This window comes from Melopsittacus undulatus, chromosome 6 (genome assembly GCF_012275295.1).
Source record: "Melopsittacus undulatus isolate bMelUnd1 chromosome 6, bMelUnd1.mat.Z, whole genome shotgun sequence".
In the NCBI taxonomy this organism is placed as follows: domain Eukaryota; kingdom Metazoa; phylum Chordata; class Aves; order Psittaciformes; family Psittaculidae; genus Melopsittacus; species Melopsittacus undulatus.
Genome location: NC_047532.1, coordinates 4,321,625 through 4,345,786, shown reverse-complemented (window position 1 = coordinate 4,345,786; position 24,162 = coordinate 4,321,625). Strand labels below are relative to the sequence as shown.

At 43.0% G+C, this 24,162-nt stretch overlaps 1 protein-coding gene across 1 annotated transcript in view; it reads left to right on the top strand.

Annotated features, from left to right (window-relative positions):
• The window catches only part of TRPC5 (transient receptor potential cation channel subfamily C member 5), a 62,777-nt gene that overhangs the window by 14,128 nt on the left and 24,487 nt on the right, over positions 1 to 24,162 (top strand). The window contains exons 2-4 of the mRNA XM_005144845.3: positions 1,683 to 2,204; positions 17,308 to 17,644; positions 20,730 to 20,869. Of these exons, the coding sequence (XP_005144902.1) occupies positions 1,683 to 2,204; positions 17,308 to 17,644; positions 20,730 to 20,869 (999 nt within the window). The remainder of the gene's footprint in view (positions 1 to 1,682; positions 2,205 to 17,307; positions 17,645 to 20,729; positions 20,870 to 24,162) is intronic.

The window sequence follows — 24,162 nt, the reverse complement described above, 5'->3', positions numbered from 1 at the left end:
GAGAGGTAAAACCTTTACCTTTCTCTTGACATTTAACAAAGCACCTAAACAAGCCAAACAAAGCAAAAGAAAGTCAAAAACATCACAAAGGGAGCTACTTTCAGCTGTTTGTTACTTGAAATACATTTACCCAACCTTGCTAAGAGACACCAAGACCTCCATGCCCCACAGCAAATGCTCATCATCACTCTCTTTTCTTCCCATGAGCTGTATTTGTAGGCTCCCCTACAGCCTCTGTAAGGACCAGCCTCCCTAGCAAATTCTGTTTACACCTGTGTGTCTGTTGGTTGCCAGAGATTTAACTCCTCATGTGCCACATCCAGGGTAACAAACCTGTAGGGTTCCCAAAGATACCTCCAGCCACCCAGTGAGCCCTGGTCCAGCAAATAACCCTGTGCCTCAGTGTGGGGCTGGCCTTTGGGAGAGCGCTGTGTGCTGCTGTCACATCTGGGTTATGGAGAGGTTTATCAATCAACTACAGCCCAGGAGTCTTTAGCTCTTTAGTGCTGTAGAGGCACTTAACTCCCAGGGAACTCAGATCCAGAGGTTAGAGCTTCGCTGTCTCATAACCAGGCTTAGGCACAGCCTACAGAAGGATTTCTAGCAGGTTACTTCCTGCTACTTTGTCACTTTTGGGTTTTCATAGACTGACTCATGTTTCCTATCATTAGGACTCTTTGACAATAGCTCCTCTGAAACACTTCTGACATTTGGGAGGGGAAATGGGCCTACTGTTCACCAAACCCAGCAATCACCCCCCTAGCAGCAGGATGCCAACTGCCAGGGCAGGAGCGGTGGGCACACGGAGTACAGTATGCTTGAGTAATGATTAACACACAACAAAGAGAGCTGCCTGTGCTGCAAATGGAAACACACTGCGTGCTTCGGATGTAAGAGCATTTTGGTCTAATTTTGCACTCTGCATATAGTAATAAGTCACAACAGGGTGTGCATTAAGCTCATCTTTTGAGAAGTGCAACAGTAGCTGAATAATGCACACCCTGGAGTGTCTTATTTGTAGTGGACTATGGCTCATTAATTTTACATTTGGATTTTTTCAAACCCATTAAAAACAAAACAAACCACCAGATCTATTCTAAGGGCAGTTATGTAATGTATCCTGCCACGGAAAGGTATGTTCACATAAAAACAGTGGGCAAAAGGTGAGGAAGAGCTTTGCCCAACTGCAGGTTGGGTTTGTGCAAGGCCATCTGCAAGCGTGTTCTTGGCATGCCAATGCAGATACATCATGCAAATAATTACAGTTATTGAAGTCTATTCAGTGTTCACTATTTTCTAGAGTTTCCTTTCTTTTTGTGTAATTACCTGGGTCTTTTGCCTTTCTTTTTCCATACAAAATTCCACCTTTTGGTATGTGAGACAACACCCATTTCAGAACAGGTAGAAAACATTCAGGTGGGGATGTGACTGGCTTTTACACCAGGCTGGGAACTGAATTGTCACAGGTTCCTGCTCAGGAGGCAGACAGGCATGATTTGGGGGAAGATAGTTTTGCCAGAATAGGAGAGGTGTGAGTGTGCATGGATACAAAGGGACTTAAAGGACAGAGGGTGTTGTAAAAGCTCTGTTTTGTTATGGCGTTACATCAAAAGCATGAAGGAGGGACATCTGATTTCTGCTGTTCCACATGAAATATGACTGTGGTTTATCCCTTTGTATAGGTCCCAACCTTGATGATGGACACCCAGTTTTCGGAATTCACTCCAGACATCACCCCAATAATGCTGGCGGCTCACACCAACAACTATGAAATCATCAAACTGCTTGTCCAAAGACGGGTAACGATTCCACGCCCACACCAGATCAGATGCAACTGTGTGGAATGTGTCTCCAGTTCAGAGGTGGACAGCCTGAGGCATTCCAGATCAAGGCTGAACATCTACAAAGCCTTAGCCAGCCCTTCGTTGATTGCCTTATCAAGTGAGGACCCCATCCTGACAGCTTTCCGACTGGGCTGGGAGCTCAAGGAGCTCAGCAAAGTGGAAAATGAATTCAAGGCTGAATATGAAGAGCTTTCACAGCAGTGCAAGCGTTTTGCTAAGGACCTTTTGGATCAAGCGCGGAGCTCCCGAGAATTGGAGATCATTCTCAATCACAGAGATGATCAAAGCGAAGAGCTGGATCCCCAAAAATGTCATGATTTGGCAAAGCTAAAGGTAGCAATAAAGTATCACCAGAAAGAGGTAAGAGTCATCTCAATGTGAAGGTGTGTGAAATAATTCATATCTCCAATCTCCATGGATTCTTTCAGGGTTGGCAGCAGGATGAGTTTGGGTTGAGTGGAGAGCCCTGTGCAAATGAGCTAGTTGCAAACCAGGAGGTTCAGTACACCCTGGTGACAGACATGAATCTGGTGACAGTTGAGGGCAACAGGACTGGGGCTTGCTACAGAGGGTTAGGGCTTCTGCAGCACCAACACTTTCTGTTTCAGGTACTTTAACCCCATTTCATTGTAACCCATCACCCTGCAAAGAGCAGCCTTCAAAGATTTCCAGGTTTATTTGCTCCAAAAGCTTTCCCCAGCAGCTGCTTTTACACAGGAACCAAAACCTAGAAGGGTTTGTTTGGCTTGTGAAGGTCTTGACTACAGGAAACAATACAATATACAAATCACTTCCTCCAACCACCAAACGCTTCCTAACACCCATTCAACACTAACTCAGAAGGGCCAGAGAAACAACAGCAGCAGAAGAGAGCAGGAGAGATCAAGAGCACTCTCACTGTTCCAGACCTCCATGTTGTAGGTCAAAATGCTTGTGTGATGCTAGGAGGTGGATCACGACATGCAAGTACTTCTTCACACCTGGGACACCTCAGGTTGATTCTTGCTCTTGGATTCCTTTGTGATTTAGGAACTGAGAAGCAGATCCCAGAAATGTAAACTCCTGCCTGTAGAAGCAGAAAGGAAAGATGTTCTTCAGCTAAAGGGCACGGAGTCTTTCAGAAGCCCTGCAAATCCAGAGATTTATAACTTGATTCAATAAAGGCCACGAACCCAAGGAGAATGCCTGCAACACTTTCATTAGTTGGCTCTGGATTTTCTGTCTCTTTCCAAAGGTGGACATGTAGTACCATTTGGGAGATGATACATATTTGTTGGCAGTGTTGTTCTGGGTTGTCTGGAGGAGGAATTTAGCTTGCTTAGTTAAGGAGTGAATTGCAGTGTCTGTTACTTTCTTCAGTGTCCAGAGGGTGACAGGAGTGGTGGAAAAGAATGCTACATTCCTCTCTTCACTTTCTTCCCCACATTTGATGCTTTGTTTTGTGCACTGATCCAGTTGAGGACAGCCTGATATGATGCATTCCGCCTCCCTTAATGGCTGCTTCTGTCATCCAGGTACAATAATCAAGAAGGGAAAGGTGCTGATTTTCCTTTCTTCTTTGGCCTGTTATGCCTTCTGAGTACCAGCGCCTTGATGCAGCAAGCTGAGATGAAGTCTCAAGGTTCCTGGGATCTTACACTGGTCACTTACTGCTCTTACTGAGCTACTCCAGTGCAGTGTCAGCAAGGCTCACGTGGATTCATGTCAAGTTGTGTTTTTCACTCTGGCTGACAGTGAGGTGACACCATAAGTGCTTTAGGGACACAAACAAGTAGTGAAGAATTAGTCTGGAAAAGAGTAATACAGTAAATCAGAACAAATGTTCCTCGAATCTAAGAAGGGCCAGAAACTCTACTTCTGTTTTATTTACTGGCCTGATAACCACAGATGCTGCATGCACATACATCCTTCAGCAGCCAGGATACCACTGGCTCTGCTGTGTGTAGATCACTGCTGATTTCGATGTCTTGTCACAGTTCAAGCTCACTGTTGGCATCCAAGCATAAATCTGTGGCTACCCTTACCTTGTGCTCACACTAAGAAACTGCAAGTCTGAAGCAGTTCTGTATTTGTAGTGTAGTGCTCAACAGTCCTGAAGCTCTTTTAGTCTAAGTAACCAATTTTTAATCTTTGCCTGCTTGACAGTTTTAATCTCTTTTTTTCAGGCATAGTTGACTGAATTCCAAGCATATGGACAAATTCCATGTTTTGTGATATATTCATGACAGTTCCAGCATATAAGTGATAGCAATCTGCTCTGTGTTGCCAGCTAAAGACAGTTCTGTTTCCAGGTGGAACACTGGTGGGCTGGGACAGAATGAATGAGTTTGGTAAACCAGCACTACCGAACCCCATCATCCTGCCTACTTATTCCCACACACCTGATGCAGCCTGCAGCATGGTGTTGTATTCAACAAAATATTGCAGTTGTTCTCTTATCATGATATTTAGTCCAATATAAAACATCAAGCAAGAGATGCCAATGTCATTGCCAGCTTCTGGAAAAAAGCAAGTAGGAACATTTGTCAGGGAGAGACTAAGAAAGGCCTTTTAATCACGATTGAAGTGTATCAAACTGAGAGAGATTTTGTGGGGATGGGGAGGAAAATAGAAGCAAGTTTGGTTCCGTGAAAGACAGTTCTGCAGAAACAGCAGGATTTTTAAAAGTAGATCATCTTGTTCCACTGAAGCTTTTTATGTCTTCACGTTAAATGGGATTGGATTGGATGGAGAAGCTTTTCATGTCTTAAAGTTGACAAAGTCACAAGTCAAATCTTTAGTAGCCTAAGATGAAAATCCTGAGTGGACCTTAGTTACTTTCTGGGTCTGTAAAAGTTGTTACCTCAGTTGTTAATTCTTTATATTCACCATAAGGAACGTGTAATCTCCCATTGATTTTAGACTCATTGCTAGCCAAATTTCCTGCAGCTTTTTTCATTTTGAGAGAAATAAACCTTAAAATTCCCCCCCCCAGTGTGAAAATATTCAATTTCAGCTTCATCAGACAGAAATGTTCAGCATTTTTCTAGAGAAGTTGTTAAGAAGGAATTGGTAAAGAGATCGTTGCCTTTGTATGGAGGGGCTCCACTGTGTGTTTTGGGAAGGTAATAGATCTAGAAGTTATTATTGCTTTCTACCAGCCTAAGTGATCTGGGAATTCAAGAGCACTCTTCACAAGCCATGTTATTCAGTGTTCTTCTCTCCCAAGCACTCCAGATGAACCCACTGCGTGTTAGTTTTTCCCCCCATTGCACTTCTGTACTGAAGAGTAGGTACTGGTTTGATCCAGGTACAGAAAAGTAACAGCATTTACATTTCCAGTTCAGGCTGATGATCTCCAGTAATGAATATACAGTGCTGAAAAAAATCCTGATGGGAAAAGCTAAATATCTATGGGTAGTTCTTGTTCCAAACTGGGCCTGTGGAGGAAAGCTTTTTAAAGCTAGTTAGGCTGCTTAAATACGCAGGTAGGTAGGCAATAAGTTTTTAAACAGAATATAAGGTGGTTAAGTGCCTAAATCCTGGTGGAGATTAGACACTTACCTTGCTGAGGCATTTTGGAATTCCACTGCTGAATTAGCTGCATCTCCTGGAGAAAAACATGATATTGAGCAGTGAGTTTTAGTGAGCAGCTAGCAGTCAGCCCCACCATGGAATCAAATCCCTGTTCTCTGCACTGAATCCAGTAAACATGATACACACAACTTCATCTTTTGATCTGGCCTGAGTGCCTCAGTCTTCACAGTGGGCAACCTGGATGAGGGCTGCATTAGCAAGGGGAACCAGTTCACTTCAGTTCTATCTCCAGAGGAATACCAGCTCCGCAGTCTCCACCTCAGACTGTGTACCCAGGTAAATCCCACCAGTGCATTTCTGCCTCATGATGCAGATATGGGTTCAATGTTTACAGGCGTAGAAAAATCTCCCATTCTTTTCCCTTTTCCAGCCTGGGAGGTGCAAGGTTTGATTACTCCCAAACATTACATGTGTTCAGTATTTTATAAAGTGTCACTCATAGGGAAGAACTAATTTTCCTTTGGATGAGAGCTTGAACAATGGGGAAGGGATTTCTTGCTTTTCGTGTTTGTTTTTAATAAGCCCCTATATCCTAGAAGGTAAATTACTGTTTACAGAGAAGGAAGAATTTCAATTATACAGGCAAGATTAGAATGTGCCCTAAGGTAGCTTTGTAGTGTATTTGACGGTGGTAAATGTTAAAACCATGCTGTGCAGTGTTCACAAGCTCCCTCTCCATCTCATCTTAAGTGTAGAATGATTGTGTTCTCAGCTTCAAATTAGAAAAGGACCCGATAATTTCTTCAGAAGATAGGAAGGACGTGATAGTTGTGATCACTCTTAGATGGCAGTCACAGAAACTGAGGGCAGCTGTAGTACGCTGGGAAATGGGATGAGTTAGATGCAACAAGGACACGTCAGTTTGGTCGAGCTGCTTTTGAAAGAAATTGTTTTAATAGGATCACAGCAATTCACAGCCTAAGACACGAGTAGGCTTTTCAGAAATGCTCTTCAGTATATGGCATTTCTCTTTGTATTATTACTTATCAAATTCTTTTATTCATGGCTAATTTTGGAAGGAGAAAGGTGCTGAAAACTGAATACAATAAGGCACAGCTCAGCTGTTGAGGATCAGTCTTTGCTTGCAGTTCTGGCACCACATTAACTCTGCATTTGTTAATATGTTTGCATTTCTAAGAAAAGGTGGGGGAAAGTCATCTCTCAGGATCTTGCCAGTCATACAAACACAGTTGTATGTACAATGTACCATTGCTGTGTTAGAGAATTGGAGCATAGGCAGACTGCAAATACCATTTTAATGTTCTTTAAGGTTTTCTTCACATTGCCAGAATGATGTAAGGCAACCATACTGTAGCAGTGACTCAGGTCTAACGGGGCAGGTTTCTCCTTGTATATGACATTCTGCTAAGCCTCAAGAAAAGCAATATACATTCAGCCTGTTCTGCTTTCCTTCACTGGTCATTCACATCTTCAGGTCATTCACGTCTTCAGGATGAAGTGAAACATCACAGTAGTGGGGTTTTAGTGCTTTGCATTTTTCTGGTACTGGTAGTTGTGCAGGTTCAGTTGATAGGTCTGCAAGAAACACACCATGCAAAGCACTCAGAAAAAAACCCTATTTTACCTATAACTATATGGCTTAGCAATAGAGATCCTTAGACCAAAGAAGTGCATGAAATTCCCTCAGAGAAACCTTGACTGTAGTCTCTCTTACTCACTATAATCAGTGACAGGAAAGAAGGATAATTGTGCTCTTCTCTGTTTCCAGGATGAACCTTAAGAAGTTCTAGTTCTTTTTTTCCCAAGACATTTACATAGACAAGTACCTCCTGAGATACAGTACTAGAGCAAATGAATAATCATTCCTGCCATGCCACATCTTTCTCAGCCGTGTCTTGACTTCCGTCATCTCTGTGGCTGCATTAGAAGCACAGCATCATTCTCCAGGGAGTCTGGCAAATTTCTAAGGGCACTTTAGTTACTGTATAAAAAAGAGCATTTAAAAATATCAGAAATGCATGAAAAATGAAGTGTGAAGCCTGTGAAAATCAAAGCTCATCCACTGCACCTTGCTTACCTGTTCTGAAAGTCATTCAGGTATCCTGATGAAAGCCACAGGTCTTTCTTCGCTTGCAGGTGATGCTAAGTTGTTCTCCTGTGCTTTTGGCTGTTTTTATGCCACACTGCCTGGAGGTATAATGATACACTGCTGAATATTTGTATTATGCTCTTTAAAGGCACAATAAATAGCTGTTTTGTGAGCCTGCACAACTCAGGAGGTTAATAAACAGGCTTTTACTTTCAGGTTTTTAGAATGAAGTCATACCACGTCAGGAGAAGATCTTTATTAGATGTCATGAGAGAAGCAAAGCTGATCCTTGTGGAAGCTTTCTTAGTTTCTAATCACCTGGAACATCTGTATCCCTTAGGGCAGTAGATGGTGAGGATGGTGTGGTTACACTATGTCCAAATGTATCCTTCACCACAAACAAGAATTTATGTTTAGGGATTTCAAAAGCACTGAATGTCCAAATGTCATCTTTCATTTCCCAGCAGCATTCCTTCATTCATTACTACAGGCAGCAAAGTTACCTTCTGATGCGTGATCAGTGGCCTATGCTAAATGAAACTGCTAAATGGACTGGTTTTCCTCAGACTCAATCCCAACAGGCAGGTGATCACCTTACAAAATCTTCCATGTATGTGGTACCAGCTGAGCTGTTACCAACAGGCTCAGCAGCAGGACCTTGGGTGGCAGGTGATGAACTGTATCTGCATTTGCATCCTTAAATACAGTCCTTCCTGCCAATGGCTGGTGGGGTAGCAGGGTAAGTGGTGCATGCCTTGGAGCCCCTGCTCTATGGGTTCCTGTATTGTCTCCAGACTTTGAAGAAGAATAAGAAGAAATACACAGAGTGATGGTTCATCAGTCTGACAAAGGGGACTTGTATGCTTATTTGAAGAAACAGTATTATTTGGTATATTATTCATGTAACACCAGAACGTTCAGACTTGATGAAGGTTAGCCATATATTGCAGCTGTCACAGAACAAAGTGCAGAAGACTATCTTCTGACAGCAAAATCATCTCTGACTAATCTTGCTATGCACAAATACGCCAAAACAACAGAAGACCAGTATGTCAGTCAAGGACAAGGGCTCTGCTGCTGTTAGTGTAATGTGTGCAGGCACTAAATGCCTGGATCATTCTCCAAGTCATTTTTGGAACCTCGTGCCTCTGACTTGAATGATCTCATTAACAAAGACAGGAAATATGTTGAGAGCTAAAGGGATTAACACTGTTTAAGGAACATTCAAGAATTATTTGGTAGGTTTGTCACTTCCCTTAACTTCATGTATCCCATCAGTCTTCTTGCGAGCAACAGGCAAGGCTTGGGAAGCCAGTTAGGGTACAGGACATGACTGATTGGCTTTCTCTGCACAAGAGAAACTGGAAAGGAGAAGTGACACCTTGTATAAGACAAGAGTCTTTCTACATCTGAAGGTCTAGAGTGTCTTTCAGCGTCAGCTTTATGTCAGTAGTGAAGAGTCCATCATGTTGTTTCATGCCTCACTTTGAATGATACCTTGAATTAACTCTATGGAAAAAATGCTACTATGGTTTCTGCCTTTTGGATATAGAAGTGGTCATTGTTATTTATCTGATTTCTGTGAATTTCAGCTTTATTTCTGTTACTTAGTGAAGACTGTCAGGAAAGTCTTTAAAGAACTGAGATTCCGCTCCCCTTACACCTCTTAGGTATACATCAGATTCATCATCATCCAGACAGGCCATTTAGGTGTCTCATGACTGAGAACACGTATTTCTTCACTCCAAGAAAAGTGAGATGGATAGATGGGTTAATCATAACTCCCCAAACTGAGATCTTGTGCAGCATGGCATTTAGAAGCTGCGACTGCAAGTTCTGTGTTCTTATTCTTTCTCTACAAACCCCAGCTGGCTGCTGAGTAAACATCCTTCAGTGAACCATGTGTCCTCCTCACCGTACAACAGTGATATTGCTCAGAGCAGAGGTAGCCTTTAGAGATTCCCAGGAATGAGAGAAATGTTTATCGTATGCTGGTCTGTTCTTCCCTGGGTATTGGACTAGATTTACTCATTCAGGAGAAGGGAAGGTAGAAGGACAAAACACAATTAAATAGTTTCCGCACAGATATTGCTCAGGTCAGAAAGGAAGCAAATGTAAAACATTTTTAGGACTTTTTATTAACACTAACAGGATAAAGTAGGTCTGCGCTTAAAACACTTGTGAATGACTTTTTATGTTCTCATGTTTGCTTTACTTATCACTTATTTAATGTAAATGTCAGACATCCACTAGGGAGGATAAAACCAGCCTTTTACTTAAGTCAATACCTCCTCCACTTCAGCTAAAGCCTGTGAGAGCTCCCCATATTCATTCCCAAGATCTGTAACTCTTGAAGTGCTGCCTGCAGAAGGACTTAGGAAACTTGAAGGTTTTGTCTCTCAATAGTGTTTTTTCAGTGCTTCTATAGGATGTGTCTGATATCCCCTGTTCAGCTTTGGAAACCAGGTAGTGTGTTGTGAATTACCTGACTCTCTCTTTGGTATATCACTCACATCCAGCACTTGCTCGTACTGCAGCACTCTGCCTTTGGAAACCGGTCTATTCTAACTTAATCTTCACAACAGAACCGTATCCTGGACTGTTTGCTGAAATATATCCTGCAGGGAATTTTGTGTCAGCTGTAGTCTGCTGTCTGCTAAAATAAATGCTGGAAAGGTTAGCTCATGTCTGGACTTTTGCTCAGGGTCTGATCTGGTTGAGCTGTGTTCTGGTGCAGAGTTTGCTAACGGGGGATGGCCTCTCTTCAGTAGCTTGCCTTTCTTCAGTGAAGAATTTACAATCATAGAATCATAGAATAGTTCAGGTTGGGAAGGACCTTAAGATTATCTAGTTCCAACCCCCCTGCCATGGGCAGGGACAACTCACACTAAACCATATCACCCAAGGCTCCATCCAACCTGGCCTTGAACACTGCCAGGGATGGAGCATTCACAACCTCCCTGGGCAACCCATTCCAGTGCCTCAGCACCCTAACAGGAAAGAATTTCTTCCTTATATTCAATCTAAACCTCCCCTGTTTAAGTTTTAATACATTACCCCTTGTCCTATCACTACAGTCCCTAATGAAGAGTCCCTCCCCAGCATCCCTGTAGGCCCCCTTCAGATACTGGAAGCTGCTATGAGGTCTCCACGCAGCCTTCTCTTCTCCAGGCTGAACAGCCCCAACTTTCTCAGCCTGTCTTCATACAGGAGGTGCTCCAGTCCCTGATCATCCTCGTGGCCTCCTCTGGACTTGTTCCAACAGTTCCATGTCCTTTTTATGTTGAGGACACCAGAACTGAACACAATGCTCCAAGTGAGGTCTCACAAGAGCAGAGCAGAGGGGCAGGATCACCTCCTGTGACCTGCTGGTCACACTCCTGTTGATGCAGCCCAGGATACGGTTGCTTTCTGGGCTGTGAGCACACACTGCAGCTGGCTCATGTTCATTTCCTCATTGACCAACACCCCCAAGTCCTTCTCCGCAGGCTGCTCTGAATCTCTTCTCTGCCCAACCTGTAGCTGTGCCTGGGATTGCTCCGACCCAGGTGTAGGACCTTGTACTTGTCATGGTTATACCTGCTCTGAACTCCTGCTGCACAGCCATAAATAAAACCGATAGCTGCACACATGTTTAAGCTCTCTGAGTAGAAACGAATTTAATTTCAAGCTTAAATACTTCGTTAATTGCTTCTTCCATGGGTAGATACCCAGGATTTGCCTGGGTGCCTTTGTCCTAGACTGTGGGACTTAACTATTTAAGCCAATCCAACATGATCTTGTGAAAACTCTGTGGTTTTAGAGGTTATTCTGGTTTTTAGAGGTTATTCAGTCTTCCTTTTTGTCAGTATTCACATCACTGGTGAATTTCCAATCGCTAGTGCTTAAGCTGAGTTCATGTCTGCTACCATCAAGAGATGTGTTATGGATAGAAGACCTTTAGTTAAGATTCATGTGTCATCATCACTTAAAATATTTTGAGAACAGATTAGACAAAATTCTGTATAATTTGAGGCCATATGTTCATCTGTGGAGGATCTGGAGTTTGTTTTATTCACCATCAAAGGGATTGAGTAGTTTGGGTAGCACCTGGTTGTCTTGAAGGACTCTTCCAGCTTAGCTAGTGATCTTATTAATGGCAGGAATGACTGCATTTGGATTTGCATCATTAGTTGTAACAGGCATCCGAGTAGCAGCTGGGTGTCTGATAGCATATTCATCCTGTATTTTCCTGAGAAAGAACCACGATCCCTTGGAAGTGCTGATGAGGACGTTGTGTTATAGTACCTTTTCCCCAGCTTCCACCGCCTCCCCTCCAACTTCTTTGCTTCCTTCCTTCCTTCTTTTCCTGTTGCCAAAGTAATTTAAGAGGATGAACATCCATTAGGTGCTTACCCTCTGCAGCTCCCACTCCAGCAGCAGAATGCAAATAGCTTTGCAGTCATTAACAAGGTTGAACTTTAAAAAGAAATGTGCTACAAAAGAGGATTTTCTTATTCATCTCACTGTTTGCAACACTGCAAGCTTGAGGAGGCTGCTATTTCTTATGTAGGATAGCTGGTCTCATAGGGCTTACTGGCTCTCTGCAGCACACATCAAATTAGGGCACAGATACTTTCTGTCTTGGGCTAATTTAGAAACATAGCTCTTTGAGTATTGCCCACTGGAATTTCCTTTAAGAGCCATCAAACTGATGTAACAACCACAATTCCCTTTTCCCTCAGAAGGTCCTGGCCTTGATAGGAAATGAAGGCAGAGTGGTTTGTCTCTTGCACTGGATGTTGTGCTACTTGGTTCTTAACAGGAGTGTCTGCAGGATTTGGGAGTGCAAGGAGAACATGGATTTTAGATGTTCATTTCTTTACATGTCATTTCATGCTCCTGAAGTCAGATCACTTCATTGCACAGTGTGATCATGTGCCTGTTAATGTTGTGTCAAGTGTTATAGCATGTTTGGGACGTGGGACATTGTGTACTAAGCTTTGCGGGTTAATACATTAAGATTTGGCATTGATGGATAAACCCAAGCCTGGGGTAGGACTGACAGTGAGGAGTTTCCTCACTTCATGGGAGGAAAGAAATCCTTGCCAATAATCAAGTAAAAAAACCTGTGTTCTCCCCAGTCATCTGCAGCTGTACTGGTATGGGGGGTGGCAGATGCTTCTGTGCATGTCCCCCCTGCTCACAAACTGGGGGTATGGACCTGCTATTCCCAGTCCTGCCTCACCATGCTGTGCTCGCCAGCAATGGCATTTCTCCTGTTCATGATAGAACTGGATTCACAGAAATCCCATGCTTTATGGGTGTAGCTAGAATATGTACTTATGCTACTACATCAGGCACTGCAGTTGCCCAGTTGTCACACAGACTGCAAAATGTAGCTCAGTTCATGTGAAGCTCCCTCTCCAAGGCCAAAATAGTTTTAATTGTAGAAAGCAGCAGCATATAATATACCCCCAAACACATAACCTTGCGGGTATGTTTTAGGTGCTGTGGGATTCAGTGTTGCGGGTGAGATCTAACCTATTGAAATGAGTGTCAGACAGGGGAACTAAAGTTAATTTCATGGCTCCCATGCCACATTTGCCTCTCAGTGGTAACCTCACTGGGAGCTGATGTAGCTGTCTGATAGAAGAACTCTGTCCTGCTTATTAACACAGGGCTCTGCAGTTACAAATTAGTGCTTATTCATCTATGAAGAGCGTTTGCTATCACCATCCCTAGCAAGAGTATAGAAAAGAGCTCCACCAAACTCCAAAGAGAAGAGCCTGTTGGCAGCCTTCATGATAATCAGAATAAATGCAGAGAAATACTGTGCTCAGCCCCTGTGATGTCTATCAGGGAGCTATTTCAGTTGCTCCCTGAGGCTTTCACATCTCAGCCCATCTGTGTCTGATCCTAAATTACTTATGGCTGTGAGAGATAAGGGATTTCCCCATAGATAAGGGGAGGGGGGGTGGAACATAATTTCTGTGTTTGATATTTATATTAATGGCACAGCACGCAGAAAGCATTTAATTCCCAAGCAGTAGAATGTAGGTGACATAAAAATATAGGTGAAGATTAGATATGAAGACAAAGACACTCCATCCAGCTCCTGCTTCTTTCCCTTCAAAATGTTCCCCTTGGTAGAGGATCAGGTGACAATGAGTCTGATGAGCATTGAAAATGAAATTCTCTAATAGCACAATCCAGCTGCAAGCCAAATGTCATACAAAGACCCTGGCAAGACTGAAGGAAGAAAGAGGGAACATAACAGACTTTGTATTGCAGTAGCCTCTACCCTCAGAGTGCTTCCCAACCATGACTGAAGTTGCTGATCTCACTTCTTGGAAAGGCAGAGATACTTATGCCCATTTTCAGAAGCCAGGAGACTGAACACGGTGGCATTGTCTTCACAAGAAGGTACCCTGAGTTGCATCTTGTCTCCTAGTCATTAAGTGAATTGTAGCTTCAGCTGGGACAGGTTCTGCTCAACAGATAAAGAAGGAGCTTGCCCTTTGGATCACCTCTCCAGAAATGCATCTATAGGCTTTGCCTACAGGTAGAGACAATCCTGGACAATGTTACACCAGCACTACCCCAGGATTCGTTATAACCTAACCCTAACCCATTGAACGTTTAGTTCATACCTTAGCTGAACTGAGTATAAATGCCACCTTTGGGAAGCATTTCTTTTCATTGACGCAGCTGTCACAGCATTCTCCATCACATCTGTTGGATGATGTCTTGTGCTGCCACTTGTAATAGGGACTGGAGGCTCTGATAATGCAGCAGTCCTTAGAAAAAATCCATGACACCATCTTGTTATGTACTGGAGAAATACACTGTTTGCAAGTTATGTGCCCGTGTTCTTACATGAATAGAGAGCTTCTGGCACAGAACATCTGCTGCTGGACCATCTATAGAACAGGGACAACATACAGGCTTTTAAAACATTATCTCTCCTTTTCACTGTGCAGAAACTTTAACCGATACCAAATCCTGTCACATGTGGTATGTTCAAGCAAAATGATACAGGACTGTGATATACACATGCACTATTCCTACCTACAGCAAAGGAAAAGCTTTGCAAAAAACCTGAGAAAAACATATTTGAGACTCTACTTGGGCTGAAATTGAACTTGGAACGTGCTCACGAAAGGCCTTGGCATAGGTAATGCTGGAGAAGTCAACTTGCTTTCCCAGATCTTAGTTCTGTCTATTTACAAAGCAGAAGTGAGATTGTTTCCTTAACTTTATGAAGAAATTAGAGACTGTGGAATGATAACCAAGGTTCCATGGTACTATTACAGTTCCAGGCTACTTCACACCTGAAAGGGCTAAAGCTGAGCTTTTTCATGGGTTTATATTTTACATGCATTCATTTATCTGTGCCCTATTAAATCTGTGATTCATATGTTGGAGTAATATGTTAGTAAAAGCCCACATTAGTAAGTGCTTAGCCTCACCTTTAATAAGGTAAGCATTTGATGGTTTGTGAATTAGGGAGAGCTTCTTTCTGCGGTATGCTTAAGTTTCCCTTAGGCCTTTTTCAGTGAGGTTGGGATGGGCTTGATTGGAAAATTTAATGGGTTCTATTTAATGGTTTCCATTCCCTTTTGCCAAGCTGGTCTTTAAAGCTGCACTTTCATGATGTGTGAATTTCTCTCCATTTGAAGAACTAACATCAGATACAACACAGAGAGCAGATTTCAGAAATGAGCTATTAGGCAGGGAAGAGGCGCTTTTAAGATGCTCACAAGTTGCACAGCAACCAGGGGAACTCACAGTCATTTGATTTCTCAAATGACTCTGACTTTGACTCAGGGGAAAACAGTTTTATTCTCCCCTCAGAGCTTTCTCTCATATGTGATGAAGAGAAAATGTGTTTACACATTTTCCCCCTTACAAAAAAAGTTGTACCTCGTCGCAGAGAAACAGCAGCATCTATTACCATGTAAATTACTGCAGAACACATCCAGGCACAGCTCCTGCTTGGGATCTTAAAAGAGAATATAAAGCAGTGTAACCTTCTGCTTCTTCTGGCTTTTAGACAACCCACACTGACCCTTCTGAAATCACAGATTAAACCCCAGCCAACAAAAGGACGATCAGTGCTTGATGGTTTTTCAGTGTCTGTAGGATTGTTTCTTTCACCAGTTTCCTCACTCCAAGCCTCCAGACTTTTACAATAACCTTTTCTGATAGTTGCAGGCTGCAGGTCTTGGTTTCTTCTGGAGCCCATCAACACATCAGCTGTTGTCCAGTTTCTGCTGCACAGATGTGTAGGTTGGTTCCACATCATGTGCGTTACTGATGTTGTCTCCTGATGCCCTATGGAGCACAGTGTCATTTGTATGTTAGATGCAGCAGTCGTGTTTATTACAGTAATAACAGATAAACATCCCACTTCATAAATGCCAGATATTCCTCTTGGAGATCTTATTTTCAGTACTAACTTGGGTCAGCTCATCTATTCGAAATACCCATTCCAGAATGGTCTGATTCTGATATAAACAGCCTGATGTAGCATATAAAATGTATTCACAAGATCTAAAAATACCTAAAGAAATGACAGGATGAGACTGAGCAACTTGGTTTTCCCTTTGCTTGACCTTGGTTTAGTCTTCTATGAAAGGTGTCTTCTCCTTGGTAAATGCTGTTAGAACTATGGTGTCCACTGGAAGTGTGGTTCTTTCTGGTACAGCTGTGTCCTATCAGTTATATTGCTGCAGGACTATGTTTATCAGTAACTGTATCCATGCTAAGAGAGTTTTTCTGGTTTCATTACAGCAAAGTGTAACGAGCATCCTCAAACAACAGTTGAGATTGCTCAGTGAGACATCTGAATTTAGTAGCTCAGAAGTGTAACTTCATTAAGATGGATTAGCAATCAAATGTGTAAAGAAAACAAAGCTGTCTTGGTCTTGCAGACATCTCTAATGAGCTATGGGAAACGTTTTGAAAACCATGGGGCTGTCCAGGTATAATCAGGAACACAAAGTCTGCTGGCATAGACCACAGTTTAAGTTTCCAGAGGATGTTAGGTGTTGGAGCAGTCTGAAGCAGTTGCAACCTGAGCATGTCTGGTACGGAGTCACTGGATGCAGTAAATCACCATCAGAATGCTGTTTTACAGAGTGAAAGTGAACTTTCAGTGTCACTTTTGGTACTGATCAAAGGTTTCTGTTTGCTTCATCTCTTCCATTTTACAGCTGCTCTCCTCTATAACAGTGAGACACGTTTACAAATGTGCTGTCCTGCTTCCCAGCAGACGTCACCTGGCTGAACTTCACATTACTGCATGCTGTCTCATGCCCCTCCTGGCCCACACACACATATGCTGGCCTCCTTGCACCAAACCACATGCTGCACCCCACACGCTTCTGGAGACGTTCTCTCTCCCTCTCTCACACACTCAGAGCTTTACACCCTTTCCCTCTTGTCTCATCTTTCCATCACTTTCTAAAGATGCTGACACTGATTTGTTTGAGGCAGTCGAGACCTGAAACATTCTGAGAAGAAATGTGCTGGAAGAGAAACACATGGGAAGAGAAAAAGCTCGTAGTAGTTTTCATTGTATCACTTTGCACAAGGTTTCCTGTGTGGTGATCTACATAAGGATGCTTCAAATAGAAAAACACTCCCAGAAGAAATCTGAACTCCTATGCAGAAAAATAAGAGTGAAATCTCCCTCTTTTCTTCCCTCTGTCTCTAAAATATGCTTTTCCACTCCATAACCAGCCCTAAACTCAAGCTGAGGGTCTGTGTGGGCTCTAACACATACATGAGGGGGAGTGCACATAAAGTACCAGTCAGTAATGATCTTTCTTTGGTTTTTCTTCCTCTCCTCAGTTTGTTGCTCAGCCAAACTGCCAGCAGCTACTAGCAACACTCTGGTATGATGGTTTTCCAGGATGGAGGCGGAAACACTGGGCAGTAAAACTCTTGACCTGTGTCACCATTGGACTGCTATTTCCTGTTCTATCCGTGGCATATCTGATTGCACCGAAGAGCAGGCTGGGACTGTTCATTAAAAAGCCATTTATAAAGTTTATCTGCCACACCGGCTCTTACCTAACCTTCCTCTTCATGCTCCTGCTGGCGTCGCAGCACATCGTCAGGACTGACCTTCACATGCAGGGACCACCTCCCACCATCGTGGAATGGATGATCCTGCCCTGGGTTCTAGGTAAGCACAAACACAAACATGCCTGAGCCACAGTCTCCTGACTCGCACCCATGGCAACTGTGTGGAGACTCATTCCTGATCTCAGCATCAGCAGCATGTAAAGAGATTTGGCAGCCAGCTTCAGTAACTGCATAAAACAGCTGGGCTCCTTCTGGAACAACAGATCCTGTTGGCCTAGGGCTCTTCTGCTGTTCACATTGCCATCTGACATGCCATCAGACATGACCCTGAGTAAACCGCAGCAGACACAGCTCTCTCCTTGCTTCCCCCATGCTCTGTGTGAGGAACGGGGTAGGAATTAGCTTCTGGGTCATGCTAGTAACCAATAGTGTCACCTCTCATGCTGGCTTAGTTCTGCTGGCTGATACATGGCAGAAGGCAGTGCCCAGATCCTGACTCTGCTTTCACCCTCCCACTGATCTGTGCCCAGAGCCAGTGCGCAGGTACCAGACCTGATTAGTCCTGAGGTCCCAGACTCCCAAATAGCCCAAGGCAGGCAGGAAAGATAAATCTCACTCTGCTGTATGCCTCTGTGCTAACAAACACTGACTAAATCAATATCTACTGCTCTAATATAAGCACTGGAAGGAGAGAGTATTTATTACAAGAAGGTTAGACACAAGGCTCTTACTGCAGTCACAGTGGGCAAGCACAGCTGTGAAGAAAAGGTGTCTGTGTTCCTGAGGCAAGGACATACAGGTGAGGTAGTGAGATGGGACAGGAGAAAGCAGATAGAGCCTCTGAGGGAGAGGAGCAGAGAAGCCAAGTTGGATGTGTAAGAAGTATTTGCCCTCTCAAACTGAGCTTCAACACAAAGGCAAGCGAAAACCAGAGACCTCCATTGGAAGCATGATCTCTCCTTTAATTAAGCTCACATCTCCCTTGCTGTGCCATTAACATGTAGCACCACTATGAGCTGGGGTGTTACCTGCTCACTGGAAGTGGTTTCCATACCCTTATAGCTCTCCTCCAGCCCTGGTCAGTTCATTACAAAACCCCAGGGATCAGGTACGAGTGAACTGAGACTGTCTGGCAGGGGTCAGGAGCCTGGAAAGCCACACTGATGCTGGTGGAAAACAAGAAAGGAAAGTAAGAGTTGCAAACATGTCCACAAATCCCTTGCAATGGTGACCCAGGGCACTTTGCCTCTTGCATAGCTCTACCACAACTTACAAGTGGTAACTCAAGGCTCACTGTCTTATTAAACTGATTTATGGCATTGAATCATAGAATAGTTTGGGTTGGAAAGGACCTTAAGATCATCCAGTTCCAACCCCCTGCCATGGGCAGGGACACCTCACACTAAACCATATCACCCAAGGCTTCATCCAGCCTGGCCTTGAACACTGTGTTGGTAGAAACTTCAGCATAAGCTGAAGAAGTTAAACATCTCTACTTGAGCTTAGGTGATCTCTTCACTTTATCCTTAACTTTGTGGTTAAAACTGAAGGAAATGGAAAACATTTTGGCAAGATTGATTAGCTGAAGGATAATCGTCTATAAAACCTCTTTCAGGATCACCTCTTACAGCTGCTCCTCCTTTTGAGTTCCTGTGTTTTGGATAAGTAGGGATATTGTGGGACTGTTTATGGAGAAATTAGAACAGTTTCACCAGCATAAAGGTTATGATTTAAGAAATATTTTCCACAATCAAAGGAGAGAGCAGGCACACACGGCATTGCTGTAACTATAGTAACCAGCAGTGATAACTCTCTATAAATACAGTGCATGAGTTCTTCAACAGGCTCCTCTCTGTTGATGTATTTCATTCGGTGTTTTTGTGTGCATGCAAAGATTTGGAGCCAGCTGTAATAAAATCACCTCCTTGGCCTTCATGTTGCCTGACCATTGACCTGCTGGCTGGCAGCTGAAGAGCTCAGATAGATATGTAGCTGTTAGCAGCAGCTCATTTCAACATTATCTGCTCTTCAGATTGAGCTTTCAGGTCCTACAGCTGGAGTTGCAGGTAGCATTTCGGTGACCACTGCAGTGTCCTGTCGTTAGGTATGGGTGGCAATCTGGGTAACTATGTTGGTAATGCACCTAAGGTGTATTTTGTTGGTTTCTTTTTCTTGTCAAACATTTTGGGTCTTCATTCAAGGAAAATATTGTAAACTGAGTAAAGTATCTGGGGGTCTATAGGTATTCTCAGAAGCATACAGATGGTGAAGGAGCCTAGCTGCCATTTGCTTTCAATGGGACTTAGGCTTAAACAGTTCTACAGTAAAGGACATGTAAGTTACTTAGAACTGTGAGCCCAGCAGTCAGGTAAGGACCTTCAGAAGCTGGCCCTCTCCCCACCAGCTCCAAGGAGGCAGAGTGAAGGTTAGCAGGTGCCAAAAATGATGACCAGAAGGCATTTCAGAGTTGGGATATGGGCTCTGGCCATGTCCTCACCTCACAGAACCCATAGCTGTATATGACATCAGGTGAGTCAGTCCCACTGCCAGGCTGCAGTGCCTTTCTTCGTGCCGAGTCCAGCCTTTTTTCACAAGTGGTCCCAATGGGTTTTTCATGCAGCAAGAAGCATCAATACAGTGACTGAGCACAGAGAATGAATTCACTTCTTCCTTCTTTGGTGTGATATTTCTAGGTCAGGGAGGAAATGTACTGGCACACAGAAGCTGGTGCTAGTGTTGCGTGTTCTGCAGAGAAAGTCAGGGAAAATCAGTGCTGTCCAACTGAGCAATGAATTACTGATAGTTTCTGGGAGAGCGGACAATCTGTTAGAAACTATATAAAATACAGTGGCTTAAATAGTTTATTCATGTAGAACAAATTTGATCTGAGCCAAGCCACTCGTACTAGCTGTAATTAACATCCAGTTCAAGCAGTCTCCTTGAGTGTATGTCTGGAGCCCTAGATAGGAAACCTAGGTCTTTCTCATCTCTCTCTAGACTACATTCCCCACAGAGTTGTAAAATGCTTCATGATCAGCAGTATTATACTGTGTCGAAGACAGGAGGGATGAGACATTTTTTCCAAGCTGTTAATTTAGAATTGTCTTTCATTTCACCAGGTATACACAGTGCTTTAATGGCAAATAATACCTTGTCATGTCAATGAACTCTCTTTCTTTCTACAGGTTTTATCTGGGGAGAAATCAAGGAGATGTGGGATGGTGGGTTCAATGAGTATGTACATGACTGGTGGAATCTGATGGATTTTGCAATGAACTCCCTCTACCTTGCAACTATCTCCCTTAAAATTGTTGCCTACGTCAAGGTACGGTATCTTGGGAGAGATAATTTGTAACTTGCTTCTGAGAACTGTAGTGCACAGGGTAACAACTGTCAAAATCAAAGAGAAAAGCTGCTTTTCAAGCAGCCTGGGTTTGAAATTCACCTGGAAAGCTTAGGAGTTTGGAGAGTGTTCATCCTTCTCCCCCTGACTTTAATCAAGACTGATATAGGTTGTTTGGGCAGTAGGTAGAAGTTTCCCCATTTGGAGTCCATTTTGTAGGTACTCAGTTGTCAAAGATGTGTTTTGTTTTCTGTACCGACACTGGACATCTTTCAACAATGCTAGATATAGTGAAAACATGAATTTAAAATAAAACAGTAAAGTTAAAAGCAAGAATAGGGTTATCTGAAAGCATCTACAGCCAAGATGTATAACCTGTGAAAAGTCTACCAAGAAAAGCAGGCCTGCTAGTAGGAGGCTTCCATCTGATACAAAAGAGTAAACTTATTCTATTCAATATATAGTTTTAAACCATAGGCAAAGAAATGACAAAGGAGCATGCTGGAACTTTGATACTGTGTAGACGCTTCACTGTCATGTTCCATTGACGGCAAGAACGCACATCAGAGCTCATCCTCAAAAGCACCTTCCACATTTATCAACTTCTGATGCTCCATTTAGCGTATGCCTGTGTTTTGAAGCCAGAGAATGGCCTGAAGCACTTTCCTTCTGTCTCTCTGTTTCAAAGACACAGACAAGGCACAAATGGTCTCCTGCAAACTTCTTTATGCAGTGGCTCTGTGACTTCAGCCTATGCGTGCTTGGCCTGGTTCTTTTCTTGGTATGAATCTGCGGTAATCTGCAGTAACTGCACTGCAGTGAGTGTAATTACACTGGTGTAAATCAAGTAACTGAAGTCTGCTCCTTGGCCATTTATGTACCTTCCAGGTTTGCTGTGCTATTGTGTTGGTTTTGCCCTGCTAGAAGAATACTGCTTCTTAAACCCAGCTCCTAATAACCAGGACAAACAAGCACTCCCCCAAAGTAACCTTGTTTAGTCCCACCTAAGCATGTGCACAGGCAGAGAGGAAATGAGGAGGAAGAGTCACAAAGCTCATTGACTCCAACATGGCAAGCAGTCTGCTATGGGGTCTATTTCAAAATCCAGGATGCTGCATAGCACTGAGTTAGCTTTTCAAAGGGAAAAGCTTTAAGACAGTTGCTGCTCCCTGAAGAGGCAGCTCTGTAACAGCATCAAAGCAGGCAGAGATTACATCTTTTTCCTCCCAAGATTCAGAACCAGGGAGGAAATTACAGACTTGAAAGATTGGCCTTTAAACTGAGAGCAATAAAAAAAGTAATGCTGGAAATGGTAAGATCCACAAACAAATCTGCAAATGTTAACAATCTTGTTCTTTCTCACACACAAATTACTGGAAGAGCTGTGCATCCATACACTTACACAGTCACATACTGAGATTTAAGCTCGTAGCCAAACCACATGTACAAAGGAGGTACAGCTTTGTTTGTATACTCTGTAAGAACTACAGAAACTTACAGGCTGACTACAAAGACCTATATGCCAGTACACAAAAGGAATATGTCTGTCTCTGAGTACAGATCAGACCCTCTTGGATTAAACGTGGCTGATATAAGGTCTGCTCCAATGTCAGACAATTCTGAGAGGTGCATAAAATCTCCTATAGGAGTAGTTCTGAAACAGCGTGCCCACAGAAGTTCCCTTCTAAGTTACCTGTGTCACTTAGAAGCTGCAGTAATGCTCTGAAACATGAGGATTTATAACACTGATAATGGCTTCAAAACCTTTTGCAACATGATTTGTAAAGGTTTTTATTATTTACAGAACAGCCCCAAGCTGGAAAAGGCTGGGACATATGCCAATATACCATATTCTAACACTCCTTAGAACTTCAGAGGATTACATGGACATTTAGATTTCTGCCAAATATCAGAAAAATAAATTGCAGACTGACACTAATGTTTTCATCCTTGTTTTTATGTGGAGACTTTTTCTTGTCTTGATTTGACTGGTTCCAAGACCTGACCCTAATATTGTCCAATACCAATGAAACCTTCAGGCTAATTATAGGGTAAAAACACTTTCTTAATCAGTTTTCATTTGTTGCATTGAATTATCATGTAATGAGGAAGGGTAAATGTGACTGCCTGGTGTAACTTACTTGTACTACTCTGAATACATCTCTGCTCTGTTTCATTTTGTGATGCCCAACCCAACCAACTCCAGCCTTCCTAGACACCCAGCTTCATTAGAGACCTCTGAAATCTTCTATCTGTGATGGCTAGGTTGTGCTGAAGAGTCTACTGATTACCAAGCAGGGATATATCATCAGGGCCAATATGCAACCCTAACAGGTTGCTTTAAAAATAGATGTGAGATGAAGATGACCTTTTCACATACCTTTACATGCAGTCTATGCTAAGCCCTAGCTGAGGGTCCCTGGGCTGCTGTGTCCAGGCAGCATGCAGAAGAGAATTGCAGACAACTATGCAAACCTGCTCTCTGTGCAGGGGAGACTTTTGAGTCCCAACCACCCACCCCCAGTGCTGGATACTGGCAAAAACTTAACATGTCTGCCTGTTTGTAAGCATTTTAAGACCCATCTTCAACTCAAGTTAACAGGCGCAGGTCATGATGGTCATGTAATAAAGAGCAGTTTGGAAAGGTCAGAAGCAATCAGAGGTCATGCTGCAATGCCTTTGTATCATGTCTCAGCTCCACCATACAGAGGAATTGTTTGAAATACCAACTTGCTTTTAGCTGTGTCCTTGAAAGAGAATTGTGAGCTCATATATTGGACCTTCAGATTGAAATAGAAAAGTCCCCTAAATTCATCTGTCTCTGATGCCTCTTCCTTTTAAGAGACACAAAAATTATTTTAGGAGTCCTAAGCACACTGGCTGCACTGTTAGCTATATATTCCAAGTACAGTTTTGCCTTTTATACATGTGAAATGAGCAGAGACAAATGTTAAAAGGACAATTATTCTTGACATTAAAATGTCTTTGACTCCATTCTGTTGTGCCAGCGTAGTTAAGCCAGAGTAGTTAACATTTATACAACCAGCTCGTTCGTGTAACCTATTTGCATCCGGCTGCTCTTTGTGCAGAGAATGCTTCTGCTTTTACAGTTGCATTACAACCCAAGTTAATGGTATAATTGATGCACTCAAATGTATCCAGTGCTTCAGCTGTAATTAGGACCTGTGCTTTAGCAACTCTCCTAAAATTGCCATGGCAAATTAACTAATAAGGAAATTAATTTGAAGGAAGTGTTTTGTTTCTGGGCTGTTGGC